This window comes from Ixodes scapularis, unplaced genomic scaffold (genome assembly GCF_016920785.2).
Source record: "Ixodes scapularis isolate PalLabHiFi unplaced genomic scaffold, ASM1692078v2 PGA_scaffold0__279_contigs__length_252992795, whole genome shotgun sequence".
NCBI lineage: Eukaryota > Metazoa > Arthropoda > Arachnida > Ixodida > Ixodidae > Ixodes > Ixodes scapularis.
Genome location: NW_024609835.1, coordinates 248852532 through 248870433, shown reverse-complemented (window position 1 = coordinate 248870433; position 17902 = coordinate 248852532). Strand labels below are relative to the sequence as shown.

Here is a 17902-nt window from a genome sequence, read left to right as displayed (position 1 = left end):
TCGGTTATATCGTAATTCTACGGCTCAAAAATTATTCAAATATTTTCTTTAGAAATTTATTTGTTGCTTTAGGTTTAGTTTCTTGTGCTCAATCAGAAAATGTGCTTGGTTAAAAATGTTCAAATCGACGCCGGAGCTCTCTTTTAAAGAGGGTAGTGCAATGAGTTTAACGTAGAAAGATTTTGCAGCTTGTATTTTTCCTACTGTTTATCTTGGCACGAGTGAAAGAAAATGTGCCACCTTCACCCAAAATACTGCGATTTGGCTGCATACTCACGAAGGATTATGCAGCCATATCTTGCAAATGTAAGCCGAACTTTGACTTCATCACAATTCTGGGGAAAGGGGTTGATAAAACTGCAAGAGAAGTGGAAGTGTTTGAGATAGGAAAGAAAGGCGCGGTGTGCGACAGTCAAACTAGGGTTTGTTAACATAAAAATGAAAGTAGCCTTTTTAAAGCACATCTCTAAGTGATAGTGATGTGGATGGTTTGTTTGATGGTTTTCCTTTTACTAAATAATCAGTTCAAGTCCAGCGCTCGTCCCATCTGCACCTTCCTTGTCTGTTACTTGTGCACTCTTTCCAGCTGTATCATGAACCATCTCGCCTGCGTCGCCACTTTGAACAAAAACATGTATGAAATTCGTCCCCAAGTCACTTATCCATTACGACCAAAACTAGAAAAAGAGCAAATAAGGAAAAAAGAAGGTAGCTTCTTTTGTTTGTTGCCATCTCCTAAACAAGAGAAAAGGGTTTTCCACAAACAGCTATACACTGACATGCCAGAATGCACGCTAAAGTTTGAAGAGCAAATTTGGCGGCTTGATACGACGTTTCTGCGGTTAGGGAACATTTTCGAGTGCCCGTTAGCGAGCTGAAGCTTATTGGCTTGCATTGTGAGCAGCGCCTGAAGGCCAAACGTGCTGTTCAACATTTTCCCCACCCTCGCGGTGGTTACGATTGAGACTGGCGGCATCTGTTAATGTCCATTTGCAATGGCTAGCTCCTGGTTAACTCAGTCGGCAGAGCGCTCCCCTAGTCTTGGAAGAGGTCCCAAGACCAATGCCCGGACCAGGCAGGTTTTTTCAGCATTAATCGCGTGGTGGCAATTTATTTCTCGGGGATTGCTCGTTCAATTTCTTGATTTAATATGGATTAAGGCCCATTCACACAGGAGTGTTTTCTTACATATAAGTCGCCGCAACATCCGTGCTTCGAATGTCACGTCCAGGTTGACTCCTTGAACTGGTTGCTGCGCTTCATATGAAGCACAGATGTCTCGGTGACTCTCAACATGAGCCAACGTAAGCTTTCGTAACGTAATGAAACAGTGCTGTGTGAAAGGCCGTTATTCATCGGCAGATTTGGGTTATCAATGCTCGGAAACCTCACAAGACCCTACTACGCTGGCCCCTGCTGGTGAATGTGGGAAGAGGGAGAGACCACACCCACCTTTCGTGTCATTGCTGGACATCCACGACAGGAATGGACACATTCACAGGGAGGGCGTACTCGTAGCCCCCTTTCGAGGCCATCTGGTTCTGCAGGGCATTCAGCTGCGCCGCCCAAACGGGCAAGACAGACGGCAACCGTAAGGCATCTGACCAGACAACAGGCTCTTTTTGCAACTGAGACCAGGGTTGACGAAGCTACTCTAAAGATTAAAGATCTACCTGAGACAGAGTTATAGTTACTCGCACTAAAATACACCTGACATACGTTTCTAGAAGGTTATTTCAAGGTTTACCTAGATGCACATACAGTTAGTTCCAAGGTACCTTTTCAATCCTCAAGTCTCTTTTTATATGAACGAACAAGAAACAATTTCATTTCAATAACTGCACAACTGATGTCCTAGCAACATTTTACTGGGAAGAATTACGGGAGACGCCAAGGCCTTAGTTGATTAATTTGGGGGATATAAGAAGCGAGACCTCTACCCTATTAGACTTGAACAATGTTCATGAGCTCTAGGGATGGCGCCCAAGAAAATCAATTCGAAAGATGCTTTTTGTTAGTCATCTTCGATGGCGATACCGATCTCTGTTAGGTTCACTTACCTCGAACCAACATTCTTTGCACGAAGATGCTTCATGTATGTCCTACAAATACCATTTTGATAGTAGTTTCCTTGAGATGAAACCAGGGATGTGCAAATAGTTGTTTGAATCAAATAGCGTTGCATTATGTGTAGGCTCCACAGTGCTGGGAAACCCATAACATATTAGCTCCTTCTGCAGTTTTGCAGCTAGGGATGACGCTGCACTCTTCCATTTGAACCACTGTTTGCGCACCTCTAAATTAACCCTCTTGCATAGGTCTCCAAGCCCTTTCTCGACTTGCTAGGGAAAAGTAACTCCTTGTAGTTACAAGTTGCCAGAAATTGTACCCAAGTTACGATTGCCGCCATTAAGAAAGAAAAGTACCTAGGTTCCTACCTAAAGTGCAGAAAAGGGCCCTAGTTACCAGTTAGCAGTTATTTGTTACTGGGTACAACCAAGGCCAAGCCCATTTGAAAGCTCCGAGTGTCCCTCGGGTGGATCAAGCCCCAGAGCAGGCAGAGAGAAAAAAGAGAGTGGCTCACATGGACGCTCATGTCCCCAGAGCCCACGTGGGCCGTGTGCTGGAAGTTGGTCGGATTCCCTATCATGGACCGGTCTATCCGCCGCCGCCGCTTCTGTTTCCCGGGGAAGAAAGGACGAGAGACCGTTGGCACGACAGTGGCGGACCACCACCGCCCCAGCCAGAGGCGCGGCACGGGAGATTGTCTGCTCACCGGAGCTGGTTGCTCGGTGACGCAGCAGGCAAAGCACTGCACCCAGATGTCGCCCATCCTCCTGCCACACTGCAGATGCTCGCAGGCACGACGCTTCTTATCCTCCAGCTTAGCTGCACGCCAGAGAGAAAATAAAAGACACTCTTTTCCGTGAACCGCCCACACAAGAGCACCAACCCTCAATATTCACAGAAAGAAAGGGCTCGATCAATAATGTGGCCCACGGATTGGCGGGAGCTCATCGTGGACATCATCCGAGTGGGGAATCCTTCTCAACGGACATTTTCTGAAATTTGCGGCCATCTCGTGGCTCAAATGTCAGTCTAACTTTTGCCACGCTCATGCTGGTATAGATGTAGCGCTTCAATTTGTATGTCTACGACAGACAGGAATCTGTTCCTCACCGTACAGTTATTTCTGCATTCGTTCCAGTTTCAAAATGGCGACCAAATAAATTACCGCTCTGCACGTAACGCCGACCCGAGAAAAGACCTCGATAAAATTCACCACATCTAGAGGCTTGTGTACTGAGTGCGTGCCGACCAACTGATCAAACTTCTGAAACAGACATACAATGCTGCACTTGCATCCGATCTGTGCATTGCACTAGGCTAATATCTAGAATGCCCAGGCTTTGTGTCATCTGCTTGAATGCACGACATTAACTTGTTCCTCCATCAACCACCAGGATGTTACTATTAACATGTCACAGATGCCACACAATGATCAAGAATGCTGACATCTAAATGGTCGGCTAGTCTCGCAGGCTGACCCGTGCACTGTCCATCAACTGCAAAGGGCTAATTGTGTTCGAAAGCACTTCTGTAGTGAAGGCATACCCAAGACTCCTCAGCCTTGTTACTGCTGACAGCTGGTGAGTCATTCATACCTCAAACACCGAATGGCTTCCCGCTTCCATCCCTGCAATTACTGATGTTCTTTTGGAGCAAACTCTTAGCAACTGTGCCCTTAGCTGATTTCATTGTCATCTGTTTTTTTAGTTCACTCCCCTCAGTGATGTCCTTTGCACCTTGAGGGTAAATAACTAAATAAATAAGAATATATCTGAAAGAAGGATTAGACTATGGCAAATCTAACAGCTCCTCTGTAATATGTGCAATCACTTTCAGTCTTCAATGATGTAGCAGTAGAATGCAAACACTACGAAGACAACGGCGCGTGCCGCGGAGCACGCGAGTTCGTCCAGAGCGGTGAGCAAGGCTCTCGGAATCTTGTAGAGTGCCTTCATACACACGCGCTCTTTTGCTTGAGTGGTGACATCTCAGCCATTTTTCCGCCCAATCGTTGTTTTATGCATGTTGAAGTGCGCGCAATCCGGTGTCGCTCAGCTCGAGCGCGTAGCTTTGGCTAATGCATAGACGCCATTTTACCGCCCAAGTCACGCACCAAGTGCGCGAGAGCGTCACGCGCTGGCACATTCAGGGCAACAATGGATGTCTTCACCCTGAGACAGACAGACATGTAGGCACCCTAGGAATCTTGGTTCCCGGGGCGGCACCTAGCGCCCATTTAATCGCTCAGGAGCGCATCGCGTTGAAGCGAGCGAACGAGTGGGCCAGCAGATAAGAAAGGACGCGCGTGCGTATTGCGCGGGTCTCGACACCAGGCGCCGCGCCGTCAGGGAGCGCGGCGATGGAATCCGGTCGGCGCTCCCGTGTTATCCAGACTTTTGCTCACGACAGTACAGGAAAGGCCCAGTGATTTCCGCTTTTGACACTGTTTGATCGGTCCCATATCAACTCGTTCGTCAGCTGCGTCTGGATTTAAAGGGACACTGACAGGGTATTTACGCTCACCAAGGTTTTTAATTGTACATGACATACGAGAGCCCAACTACCCAGAAAACAATTTGTGGCTCGAAATTCGTTTTCTTTCCGCCCGAAAACCGCCGATCGAGAACTGGCCTGTTTGAGTCGCACTCACTCTCTTCTCCGTGGTCACGTGCCGTTTTCTATGGTTTAGAAACAACTTTAAAGGTAATCAAAGTCGTGGGTCGTCGAAAACACACGCTCAATAATAAAAATAGACAAAAGTATGATACCCATTTTTTGTGGATTCTAAGAAACTGCAAATACGTTGATAGAAGGAAAAGAAGTTGCACAGCCACGTGACTTCCGGTAACTCTCTCCTCCTCTATATTTCTTCTTTCTCCCCAGTCCAGTTTCGGTTTCGAGCATTTGCGTTTTCTGACATTATTAAAAATGCTCGTGACGCTTTAGCAAAATATTGATTGGGTAGACTTCTGACACTATAATGAATCGCCTGGCAAAACATTAAAAATACATTTTGGGGGGTGTCAGTATCCCTTTGCGGAGAAACGAAGTATAGTCGTAAAGTGCTTCGATACGGATCGACGCTCACCCGTCGCCGGGGACAGTCCGTGGAAGCGTGGAGTCGGCACGTGCGGGGTCGCGGCGGTGTCGGGGCGAACCTGCACGCACACACTGCAGCGTCAGCACCGAGCGCACGCAGAGCTCTAGTTAGGGTGCCTACATGTTTCCGCTCCGCGGCGGAAACACGTAGGCACCCTAGCTCTAGTGCCACGCAAGTCCCGAAACTGACCGTCGTGATATCCATACATCGGGTCGAGTGACATTCAAGTGGCATACGAGAGCCGCCTGGCCGCCTCATCAATCCCCGCATCAGTCGGGAAACGAAAGCTGCGTGTCCGAGGCTCACATTTCCAAAGAGCACTTGGCAGCCCCGGGGGACTTCCGAGCACACTTTGCCCTCCCTGCGGCGTCCGTGTTCACGTCAGGTGTCCCGCTGGGCCACCGCCAGGCAGCGCACTCCCTCGGATTTCAGCCAGCCGACTCTAAAGGGTTCTGACCCAACGGTGCTCAACGGTCGACTGACCACGCGCACTTCACCCAACGTCGGGAAGGTCCCTGCAGGCTGCTTGACAAAGGGATGGCCAGTATTTCAAGTACACCGCAAAGTACTTCATGTTCGCAGACTCAATATTTCGCGAAATCGGCAAAATATGAATTTCGGGAATGTTTTGCGTGCACGAAATTTCGCAATGAAGATGTAATGCAGTTTTTTTTTTTTTTTTTTTTTTTTTTTTTTGTTTTAGTTATAGTGAAACATATTTGTGGGTTCTATTTTCGCGATATTGTTCGAGTTGTAAAGTTTGCGAAAATTAGGTCCTTGTAATAATTACCAGCAAGTCGTTTACAATATTTAAAACAGCATATATATATGAATCAATCTGAACACTGCATACTGTTATTGAACTGACCAAGTTGGAAATCAACCTAGCGAAACATGTAAAAATGAAAAAAAAGGACAATCTGAGAAAAGGAACTCGACAAACTGACACAAACCCCCCACCCCCAACCCCCTTTCCAACACCCCAATTTTTTCATTATTTTTCTGCCACGCGTTTTAATAGGGTGTCAGAGTTTGCTAAAGTCACGTATACTTTTAATAACGCAAACAAACTTAACTGCTCGAAACCGAATTATCAGCATAAAAAAAAAAAAAAAAAAAAAATGTCACACTTTTTTTTTTTTTTTTTTTTCAGGGATTTTTAGTGTGATTTCCGAGAATTTTAGATTTCCGAGAATTCCCGAGCTGCTCAAACGATGAATTCCGGCCCTTTGTTGCAACAATGACTGGACTTCATCCAAGTGGAGCGTCCACAAACCCTTTCACATGGGCGTGCACAAAATTCGTTATCTCGAATTTGATAGATTTGCATTAGAAGTACTGTAGGTTCCTTAGCATGGCGCCTGCGAGTCTACTAGTGAAGAGTATCTGACTGTTTTTATAATCTTTTTCTACTATATTGCATTTTTTTCACCGCTCTCTTAGTTTTATTTCATAAGGCGTGTACATCTTAATTGTTTATCTTTTTGAATGTATATGAGTTTTTTGTGTGTGTTTTTTCACTCCTACGATGACCTCATTGAGGGTCACAGCATTTTGAAATAACTAAAATAATAAAGGCTGTCAAAATTCGTTATTAAATTTCTTTGGGTGCAAAACACACTTCTCAAGCCGAACGAAATTAGGCACATTGTTAGAACACTGGTATCTACTTGCACGACAATAATCGAGTTAAAAAAACAACAAAAAACATCATGCTCAAATTTATTGTTGTTACGCGATCAAATAAAAAACAGCAAGCGCGGTCAGTTGCTGCGATTTATGAACAGGACCAGGGCAGAACCTGGTCTAAGACCGACACGCGGAGCGGCTCTGTTTACCAACACGGCCGGAAGGCCGCGCATGCGCGGTAGCTATGTGGGCAAAAGCAGCCCGGCTCTCCGTGTTTTCGCCATTGCGCTCTATGGCGTGCGCTCGTTGTTGACGTTGTAGGGACGCTTGTGTTTTTATTTGTCCGTCGTATTTCCTCACAACGTATGTCGTATGCTATGCCCGACTATTTGAGCTCGTTGCCCGAGCGTGAACGGCAGCGGTAGCGAAACAAACTGTGAGTGGACGGCGTTGACTACGAGGATCCGTACGCCGTATAAACAAGACCTGCTGGACTTCCGACGTAAAGTTGCTGCCACCGACGTCGATGGCTCACGTCGTCGTTTATTTAGTTTTTTCGCCAAGCCAGTTCACGGCCGACACGGTGCAGGCGTACACGTCTCTCGAGGTCTACGATTACTTCGACTTGGTTTCCGCACTGCCGGCGGGATCAACAGCCTGTGGGTCCGCGGAAGTGTGTGTATTCATTAATTGATTAAGTACACACAGCGTCTCCAAGTCAAGGTATGATATTTTCCCTGCCCCTCATGACCACAAGGCATGACAAGCAGTAACGCTTTGTCCGTTCTGCAGTCTTGGCGGTAACAGGTTACAAGTAACGGCGTTGTTGGTAACGCGTTACTTTTTTCAGTAACGTAGTAACCCACTCGTTACGTTTTCAACACAGTAACGGGTAACGTACTTATGTTACTATTTCAAGTAACGTAGTTACATTACTCGTTACTACTTCCTTAGTCTTAAAGAAATTACACTTCAATTTTTTACGTGTTTTAGGCGTCCCATGATTTTCTGTGCGTTTTTTCTCGTAAGTATTTAGGTGAAACCGTAAAAAGAGATAAAGTAATTAAGTTCAGTTTCTGCATGAACATAATGTTTCTTGATATATTACCTGTATCATCAAAACCGTAAAATGTGTTAAATCATAATTTAAAAAAAGTAACGCAGAATCAGAAGTAACGTGCGTTACTTTTTATCGGTAGCGGTAACGCGTTCCTTTTATTTTTAGGTAACGTAGCTCAGTAACGCGTACCTTTTATTTGCAAGTAACGAGTAACGTATTTCGTTACTTTTTTTCGGTAACGCCTACAACACTGCCGTTCTGTCGCCGTTCCCCTTCTGCTGGGTAGCACGGGCGTAACGAGCCTCCGACGAGCGCTTGGCCGGTGCTTTGTGCGCGAACACCATGCATGGGAACAAAATCCGGTTGGTCTCGATCAGAGGACGGTTTCCCTGCACATAAGCAAGCCTCGGGACGGAGATTGAAATGGAAGCCGCACTTGCCTTCAAGAAAGTGTTTGCCGCACAAACGGTCGTTCGCGCGAGGCGACCATACTTTTCGATCCACGGATATTATCCACCTTCTATGCCTTTCAGAGTCTGCCGGGAACTTGTGGAAACTCACTCTGCTGCTTTTCTTGTACATTTTGGCGCAATTAATGGCAACACAGCTTCGCGGCATGCTGAAATGCTATGACGCCTACGCGAAACGTGCGCGCTTTTGCCCACACCCCCTGGCTCCGGCGCGATCGCAGCGCCGCCGCAGCTCCGTGACGTCAAACCCGCGTGTCGGTCTATACGCAACCATGTACCGTTCAATGGTCACGTGTGGTTCATATTTGAAAGAAGGATTGCCGAGGCGGATGAGAAATGGGCGAGCGACACGAGACCACGGGAGTGACGATAATAATCCCTGGAAAAAGGGGGACAAAGAACAAAGGTTACCATCACCTAGCTAGCTGTGTTTGGAGATTTGTGTTTGTCCTTTGTCCCCCTTCTCCAGGGATTATTATAGAGGAGGCTATGCCAGTTGGCTTGCATGCACCTTTGTATCAATTGCATCATTATCGTAACCACGGGAAGCTGGCTTGGGAAAGCTACGTGGCTCACGTCATACCTCCTCCGTGAAGCAGACGACGAAAACGAAGATGCCTGCACCGTTTGTTGCGCGATTGTTTCGCACTTGTATCCCTTCCGCTCGATGTTCTGCGCTTGAAGATCGATTGGCCGGTATACCTCGAACGACAGTTCCGAGGTAGCATAAAGTCGAGGCACTCAAAAGGTGTTGCATGTGGCTCAGCCTTCCTCGCGAAAGCCTCCGAAAGTTACGCACGAAAGAGGCGTAAAATCCCCAAGTCAGCGACGAACATATAAAGTTCAAACAGTGCAAAAAAGAAAGCCAAAGAGACGTGTTTTACCCAAAGCATTCTGCGTCGCTCAGCTTCGCGCAAAGAATCAAGGTGTTTTCTTTTTTTAATATTACTTCGTTTAATTGGTACCAACCAGAAATTCCCCCGATCAAGATATCAAACCGTTGGCGGCGTTGCCGCCAGCGGAGATTTCGTTCCGGTGACGGAAGAGAAGTAAAAGCGTCTGTCCCAGCGCGGGGGATTGCCCGAGGACGGCTCCCGAGACGCGGGAGGGAGCCAGAAGACCCCCGCCGAGCACGAACGAAGGCCGAGGCGCGGGTGAGGCAGCGTGCCACGCGCCCAGTTATCATCCGCCCCGGCAACCTCGCGATGCTTCCGTATCGCCCGTGGGGGCAGAAATATTCGAGGAACGGTGCGAGAACTTGCGAGTGAAATGCCCCGGTCCGACGAATGTTCCGACTCCAGCCTGCGAGTCTGGAAGGCCGAAGACAAACGGGCTTCCGGCGGCGGCAACTCGGATACCTTTGACAGCCTTCTGAATGGCTACTGGTTCATCGGCGACTTCTGGCACAGTTATTCGCACTCGAAGTAATTAGGCTTTAAATGGGGTACAATCATAGTTACACAGCTCCAAAGGAAGTTCGTAACAACTGGAAACAAAAACGAATTCGCGAACTACAGGCCCATCTCCCTTACCTCAACTCGCTGTAAATTGCTCCAACACATTGTTCTGAAGCATGTCTCCACCCACATCGAGAATAACCAAATACTTACTCCATATCAGCACGGTTTCAGACGTCACCTTTCAACAGTGACGCAACTTGTTGAAAGCATTCACGATTTTTCCACTGTCATGAACAATAGACAGGTTGACGCCATAGTCATCGATCTGTCAAAAGCCTTTGACAAGGTATCTCATCCAAAGCTATTGTTTGAGCTAGAATCTATACTAGGAGCAGGAAAAATTCTCAGGTGGATTGAAGACTACCTTTCAGATCACCTACCAATACGTAGCACTTAATGCGCACTCATCATTCAAAGGCAAAGTTTCATCGGGAGTCCCACAGGGATCAGTACTGGCACCTTTTTTGTTCCTAATATACATAAATGACTCGGTCAAAGATGTGAACGTAAAAATTCGCCTCTTTGCTGATGATTGCATACTTTATTCACAAATCAATAACCCAAATGACCAGAATAACCTAAATAATGCGCTTCAACACATCATAAATTGGTGCCACGACTGGCAGATGGAAATAAATTCGAATAAAACTGTATTTATGACCATAATCAATAAAAGACAACAATACTCCTTTCCTTGCCAGATAAGCAATAACCTATTGGAACAAGTCGGTGAATACAGATACCTCGGCCTCAATATCAGTCAAAATTTGCGTTGGGACTCACACATTCACTCCACAACTAATAAAGCTCTAAACAAACTGAGTTTCCTTAAACGAGTCTTAAAATTTGCATCTCCTGCCACTAAATTACTAGCCTACAAAACTTTAATACGTCCCATGCTCGAGTACGCCAACGTCGTCTGGTTTCCCCACACAGTCTCCGGCATCAATAAGATAGAAAGAGTTCAGAGAATGGCCGCGAGGTTTATTTGCAAGAAGTAGAGTAGGCACGTCTCTCCCTCTGAACTTTGCAGGCAACCGGGTCTCTCCTCTTTGGAAAAAAGAGCAAAAACAGCTAGACTTCAATTTCTATACGAATTAGCCAACGATCATTTCAACCTACCAAAAGAAAATGATCTTATACATACGAGCAAACGATTAACACGGTACAGCCATGGCAGGCTTTACGAGGAAGACGTCGCTCATAATAACTGCTTTAAATTCTCTTTTTCCCCGAACCATTAACGAATGGAACCACCTGCCACAAAATGCTGTTCATTCCTCTTCTATTGAAATCTTCCTCGATTACGTAGATGCCCACTTTTCGTCATAAAGTAATATTTTATGCTGTTTTTAAAACTGCAATGCATCTATTGTATTGAAGTTGTTTACTAATTTTTCATTCTCGACTTCTATATTTGCTTTGAACATTTACCTGCAAATTGTGTGTTGAATATTTTTTTTTCTGCTCGTAATATTTCAAACTGTACCACCCTACAACAACCCCGAATGGGGTTAGTAGTATTGGAAATAAATAAATAAATAAACTGAAATGGCCAGGGCTCGAAAGGTAATTAAATTCGATATCGGACTCCGTCGAGGCGCGTCTCCGTCAGACCGGAAGCGTTATTAATCGCGAAAGGGGGAGCCCAGGGGTGCTATGTTGCGCTTTTTGGACTCCCAGGAGACTAGGGAGAGGGAAGTGACGTCAACGACACAGCAAACGCAGATTGGATGTTGACAGAAGAAAACGAAATCAACACCCAATCTGCGTTTGCTGTGTCGTTGACGTCACTTCCCTCTTCCAAGTCTCCTGGGAGTGCAAAAAGCGCAACATAGCCCTCCAGCTCGGAGTACTTTGGAACTTGCTTTTCTCGACAACAACTGGCAAGCTTTTTTTTATTTTTTACTATTTTCTTCCGTTTCTTGCCACGGGAATTCGTAGCGAAACTAAAATGCCCCAAAAAGTGGTCCCCACGCGCTGCGGTGAGCCGAACGAGGCAGGCGCCTTGAGCTTCTTTCCCTTTCTCAGAAATCGGTTCGATCGCTACGAAATCATCGCGAGAAACAATTGCAATTGCGAGGCAAACTTTGCAACTAGCGCTACTAAAAAGAAGTGAAAATGCGACAGCTTTAGTTTCGGTCGGAGGAAGCGCGATTAAATTGTGCGATATAAATTACCCTCCCTTACTCGAATGACTCCAGCCAAGAAGGTTCACCGGAATGGGCAAACACCGTGAGCACGTGCTCGGCAGCGTCGGTCTAGCAGCTCGACAAGAAGAAATCCTAAACCAGCGCGTGTCTCAAGCGCTTGTAGCCAAGGGCTGCACAAACCCTCTGCCTCGACGCCATCCCTCCTTTCCTAATGAAGCGATGGAAATTAACCCTTTTGTAGCGCATTACGACCGAAGGGACGAGGGCGCCGGAGGCCCGAGACCAACCCGAGTGTGGAGGAAGAGCGCAGCGGCCCCTCTGGCCCTCACCCACCTGGCCTTCCTGGAGACGCAGCCAGTGGCAAGACGAAGCTCGCAGTGCCTGCTGTATCGGAGCCGCGGAGGTCCCTGCGTTCTTTGCGCGAGCCGCCAGCGCTGCGTGCACGCCCGTGGCGAAACGACCCAGGCCGCTGCCCTTGGCGCGTGCTCTGCACGCCTGTCTGCCGGGGCCTAAAGTCCCCGTACGGTCGCCATCTTGGTCCGCGAAATGAGCAAATTCTCCTTGACCCCTCCGTTCTTGGTGAGCCGATCTAAATTCGCTGGTGAGGGTAGCTTTAGCGAGACGTTTCTTGTATAGACGCTTTACACACGCGCCAGAATACAGCCGCCATTGCTGACCTTCTCTTGTTTTACCGAGATACCGAGCCACTGAAATTGGTGTGGACGAGCCTCCACAAAGGCCAATGCTGGGGAGAAAGACAGAATACAATCTAAAATGGCAATAACCTGGACTGCTATGGTAATAATGAGGTGAAGTAAACGTAATAAGGGGAAACAAAAACTGAAGGTCAGTTATGGCGGCGCCCATGCACAGCTGCTGCAAAGCGTCTATACCGAGATTTTGGCTATCCACACACCGGCGGAACAAGCGTACATCTTCGTACCACCACCACATGCTGTGTCGGTGCTTGGAGGCACTGAAAAATATGTTTACTGCTTTGAAATACGCCAGATGAATAATCTAATTGTAAGAGATCCGTGAAGATAGGTATGATTGATAAGTTGATTGTATACACAGTGCCAAAGACGTTTATATTGGCGAGGAACGCTTCCAGTACGATGATGCTCCATCGTGATCTTGGCACGCCTGGTTTAGTAAGACCCTCTGGAAGCTGCGAAGATTTCAATGGACCGAGATGGCGATTTCCATGGCAACGTAGACAGCCAATCGCCTTGCGAGGTTTTGGTCGTCTGTATGTTAGTATCCGTTTGTGTCTGGCTAGCAGGTAGGGAAGGCAATGGCGCTACTTTTCCGAGATATATAGTGACTTTAGGTTGTCCTTATCGCGAACGCTTGTCGGATGAGCAAACGCATAAGCAAAGTACAAGGGAGGAACTTCGCTCGTCCGTTTGCAGAGACGCTTCGTTTCTAAAAAAACAAAAAAACTTCCTTTAAAAAAAAAAAAAAAAAAAAAAGAGGTAGTTGCTTGTTTTTCCGCGGACAATATGAACACCCGGCCTTTTTTCTGCGCAAGCTCTGTGATCTCTCAGTATGCCAAAGAGTTCGAAGCGTGGGACCTCAATTTTTTACATTGCACGACCACTGAATCCTCAAAGACTGGCAGGTATGCCACAGGAGCTTAATGACCATAAATGGCTGTAAAACAAACCGGAAAAATCGGCGCCTCCGCATAAAGGTTCAAATTTTGATTTTACGTCGAGAAATTTCAAGCCGTAGCTCCGTTCCTGCAAAAAATTGGAATAAATCCACCAACACGCTCAGCGACGGGCTCCGATGAAAACGACAAAGACGCCATTCATTCAAAAGGTATCTGATTGAACGGAAAAGAATGGAGGCCGGATGTCTTGAAATGGAGTCATCAGGACCGACCTGGGGCTGGGGGTGACAAAGACGCCCGACAGTCGCGTGGCGCCATCTGCCAAAAGGTCCAGAAACGACAGGAAAAAAAAAAATGTTAACGCCACTACGGTACGTATGGAGGCGTGAAGAACTGTTTATTAACCCGCAATCATACACGCGGCCAAGTCCACTCCAAGAGTCCCAAGGCACTGTTGTGTCTACGACTTCCGGAAGGACAACCGCCGTCGGGGTCCCCATCCCAGGCCACGCGACGCGGTAGCCGACCGCAAAATTTATTAGGGAAAGGGAACGCGGCAAATCGTGATGGCGGACATGCCAGGTGGCTAGACAGCATGACAGTTCCTTCTAGATAAACCATTCTTTGTCTCTATACATGTTGAAGAAATCTACGCTATTACCTAACGCGTCAGGCAGGTTTAAGAATACTTGCTCATAAAAATAGAAACCATAATTCCTAAAATTTCGGCAGCTGTTTAGAGAAATGTATGCTTTGACCGAGTTCATTTTCGAGCTTATCTGTTTGGTCTGTCTTGACACGTGATCACGCGGAAGCCGCCAAACAGCTCGCTCGTGCTCAACATAAGTATCGTCCGGGTACCGATATATATGCTTACGGAGGGTCCGGGAGACAGTGGCAGAGTGCGCAACTCAACCCTCCTGGATCGAAATAAAGAGTATTGGGAAGTTTTAGTAGACCGTTTCCGCGGCCCGCTAAGCACACGCATAGCGCTCCAAAATTCGCCACAAGACCTTGAACTATGCAGACAAGGCTGGCGGCGCGCATGCGCAGCTGCGGCGTTCTCTTTGCGGATACCGTAGCGGAGGAGAAAAACGATCTACTACAACTCCCTATTACCGCTAGCGTCGGTGCTAGCGCAGCTCGGAATCGGAACCCAGGAGTCTCGTACTCGTCCCCGCCCCCGCTAAGTTTCTATCTGGATGAGCATCGTACAAAAGATGGCAGGTTAGCGGTCGCACTTGCACAGAGGAGACGTCCGGCCCACGCCCCTTAGGGCAGTGACCTCCCGCGACCGAAACTCGCACAGAATTCTAATCGCATCAGCAACGTGTAGTTACCATTGACTCTTATCACGCGCCAGAAAAAAAATTGCAGTGGCTTAGCTCGGCTACGCCAGGATATACGTAGCGTGAGCTTAGGTTCAGCTGGTTATTCTTAGCTTTCCTGATTGCCTAGGATTAGCTTGATTATCATGCTTACTGCTGCTTCAATGACACACACACGGTATACGCATTAAAGGGCAACTCCGCTTCTTTTCCAGTATACAAAACTACACAGTTCTCCTTGTTATCATCTACAAAACCCCCATGGCAAATATTACGACGGAATTCCGCCTAGAAGTTCATTAAAATCGCTGTCAAAGTTTGACAAGCACGAATCCGCTGGTTTTGGTTGAGACGTGCGGGCCAGACAACACTGCCCGGCTGCATTTCCGCTTCCTCCAAATTACTTCTCCCGGCACGTCCGCGACGTCATCAAGCATGTACAGCTTCTTTGTTTTTGTGTTTTTTTTTTCAATTTTGTTTTCTTTCCCGGGGAGAGCACGGGTGGCGCCAGCGCCGTGAAAGACGTGAGTGACGCGCTCGGCCGGCCCGGCGCTCGACTATTGATACTACTTATAAGCCGATCGCCTCGTTGAGCGCGGCTTGTGTTACATCGCATACTTTTGAACACCAAGTAAAAGGAGGAGAGGGAAGCTGCTTTTGTAAGAATTTTGAGTGGCAGGTTAATCTTCTATAATCTTCTGGGAGGAGAATAGCGACGCCTCTGCTAATCCAGGAGGCACAAAGGAGGATCCTGATAAGAGCGGAGCTTCTTCTTCCCCTTGTATATCACGTGGGTGTACATGCTTAGTGATGCCGAATATACAATGTTGTCCGGCTTTGCCACCGTTTCGGTTTCGGTTTGTGATCATGGCTAGAGTAAAATTACACGAAAAATATTTTATTTTTCGTGAAACAAAGGATTGGGGATTGTTTTTGAGTGCTTCAAAAAGCAAAATCGGCCACTATCTCAAAATTTTTGAAATTAAGCGGAGTTGCCCTCCTAGTATACCCTCCTGATAGCTCTGCGCATGCGCACATAATGAGAAGTGCTATCAAGCGGCACCGGTGCAGCGTCAGACTTGGCTACTGCGCAACGGAGGCGCACAGCTGGGCACGTGGCGGCGCCAGTGCGTCTGCCGCGGCTATGACGTCACTCCTCTGGAATGCGCAGACCGGCGAGGCGCGCGCGGCGGCGGCTCCGGCGTGTCAGCTCTACGCCGTGAGACGTCACTGCTCCTCGCGCATGCGCAGCACGGCTCCCCAGGAGCCACGCGAAACTGCTCAATCTCGGCCAGTGTAGCTCACGCTACAAAAGAGAAAAAAATAGGCGTAATCTTGATAGATGATCAAGAGATGCGAGTACTCACTACAGCATATCGCGACAAGATATACCAGTCAGTGCGTTCAGTGCCTTCGTATAGTTCGCCCGGGAAATCTACACGCCCGACCGTTTTTAGGAGACACTGAGAGGTGTGCGCCGGGAAACAAACGCAGTTTCAACTTAAAACACGGCGACGGAGTAAAAGCGGCAAATCAGGTCAAATTGCAGCAAACGATACTCACATTACGCGTAGCGAATTTTCCATACTTTGAAACCAAATTCGATAGGATTCACGGATTGGCATCCAAAAGAGTCTAAGCGGTCGACAATCTGACGACGATGACCGAGGTGGATGTCCTCAACAATCGAGGCGCACTCCACGTTGACGTGTTCACGTCGCCCACCGTCACACCGCACACGACAAACTTTCCAGCTGGACGTCGTATCGCCAAGTTGGTGCCATCCGAACGAAACGCAGCCACGGATGCTACACGGATCGCCAAACCCCACGCACTATTGTCGTCGGGAGACTTTTGGTTCGTGACTGTGTTTCTGGAAGGACAGTCCCATCCCGTCCGCCGTCAAAGCTCGTACGATGATTACAGAGGGACTTCTCCGTCTTGCGGCAACACCGCAAAAACGCTTTCAGTCGCGTCTTCGATACACGAGTTCGGGAAGCACGGTGCCGCATTAAGAGTATCCCTGTCGCCAGCTTGTCACCTCTACGCCGTCAAAACAAAAAGAAAACAACAAAAACAACACCGGCTCCACGGTGAAGGCAGCCGACGCTATCTAAAATGCGACGTGGCCATCTTTTTACTGTCACTGTCAGCCTGAAAGGAGCGAACAGCAAAAGCAACGTTGGCTCCAAATTTTACAATGGCCGCCCCCATGCTCCGCCGTAACTTCTGACGGAAATACATTGAAAACGACAGTGTAGAACGGCGAGTGTAGAAAAAGCTGCTCTAAAAAGACTCCGGGGTGTGACTGAGAGAGTCGGCTGTTTTGACTACGTCAAATGTCACTGCTTTTTCTTATACGCAAAATACCAAAATCTAGTCACCCCCCTCGCCCTCAGTTGATCTCTCGGGGGCTGTATATTCGACCCCTGCACACGAATGAGTTTGAGACCCCTGCTCTGGGCGAAGCGACATACGCAGCGACGTGTACCTGACGAGTGTAGCTTCCCCGCGGTGCACAAGTGCGTGCTGAGAAGCGCACTCAACGGAGCTAGGAACCCGCCGATACCTGCGATAAGGATAACGATGCATGCGCAAGGGCGCCTGCAGAGCGTCGGACATCGTTATCGAAGGAATCGGAACGATCTTCTGAAACTCGCCGATGAAATACAACGCGGAACTTCCGAATGGTACTCATTCTAAGCGACAACGGAAAAAGGTTGGAACATTCGCGTAAGACTACCGCAACAACCCAGCAGTGTAGCGACGACTGAACCAGTAGTTTCCGATAAAATCAAGTCGTCGCATAATGTGTTCCACTCCAACGTTGAACCTATTCGCTCTTTTCTGGTCTTGCGGGCGCTGCAGCAGGCCATAGCCGAGAGAAGCGCACGTCTGATCCGGGGACTGTAGTCGCTCGCAGACGAAAGAATAGTGGCGCGGACGGTGCTGCATGCTCGGAATCCGGTCGGCCGCCGATGGGCGAACGAAACGGCGTGGAGTCTCCTTCCCCG

At 47.9% G+C, this 17902-nt stretch overlaps 1 protein-coding gene across 1 annotated transcript in view; it reads right to left on the bottom strand.

The window, feature by feature from the left end:
• LOC8031815 (CDC42 small effector protein 2) overlaps positions 1–17902 on the bottom strand; it is a 63963-nt gene that overhangs the window by 1770 nt on the left and 44291 nt on the right. The window contains exons 2-4 of the mRNA XM_040210370.2: positions 2777–2889; positions 2585–2677; positions 1453–1556 (exon numbers count right to left, since the gene is read on the bottom strand). Of these exons, the coding sequence (XP_040066304.1) occupies positions 1461–1556; positions 2585–2677; positions 2777–2889 (302 nt within the window). The 3' untranslated portion in view covers positions 1453–1460. The remainder of the gene's footprint in view (positions 1–1452; positions 1557–2584; positions 2678–2776; positions 2890–17902) is intronic.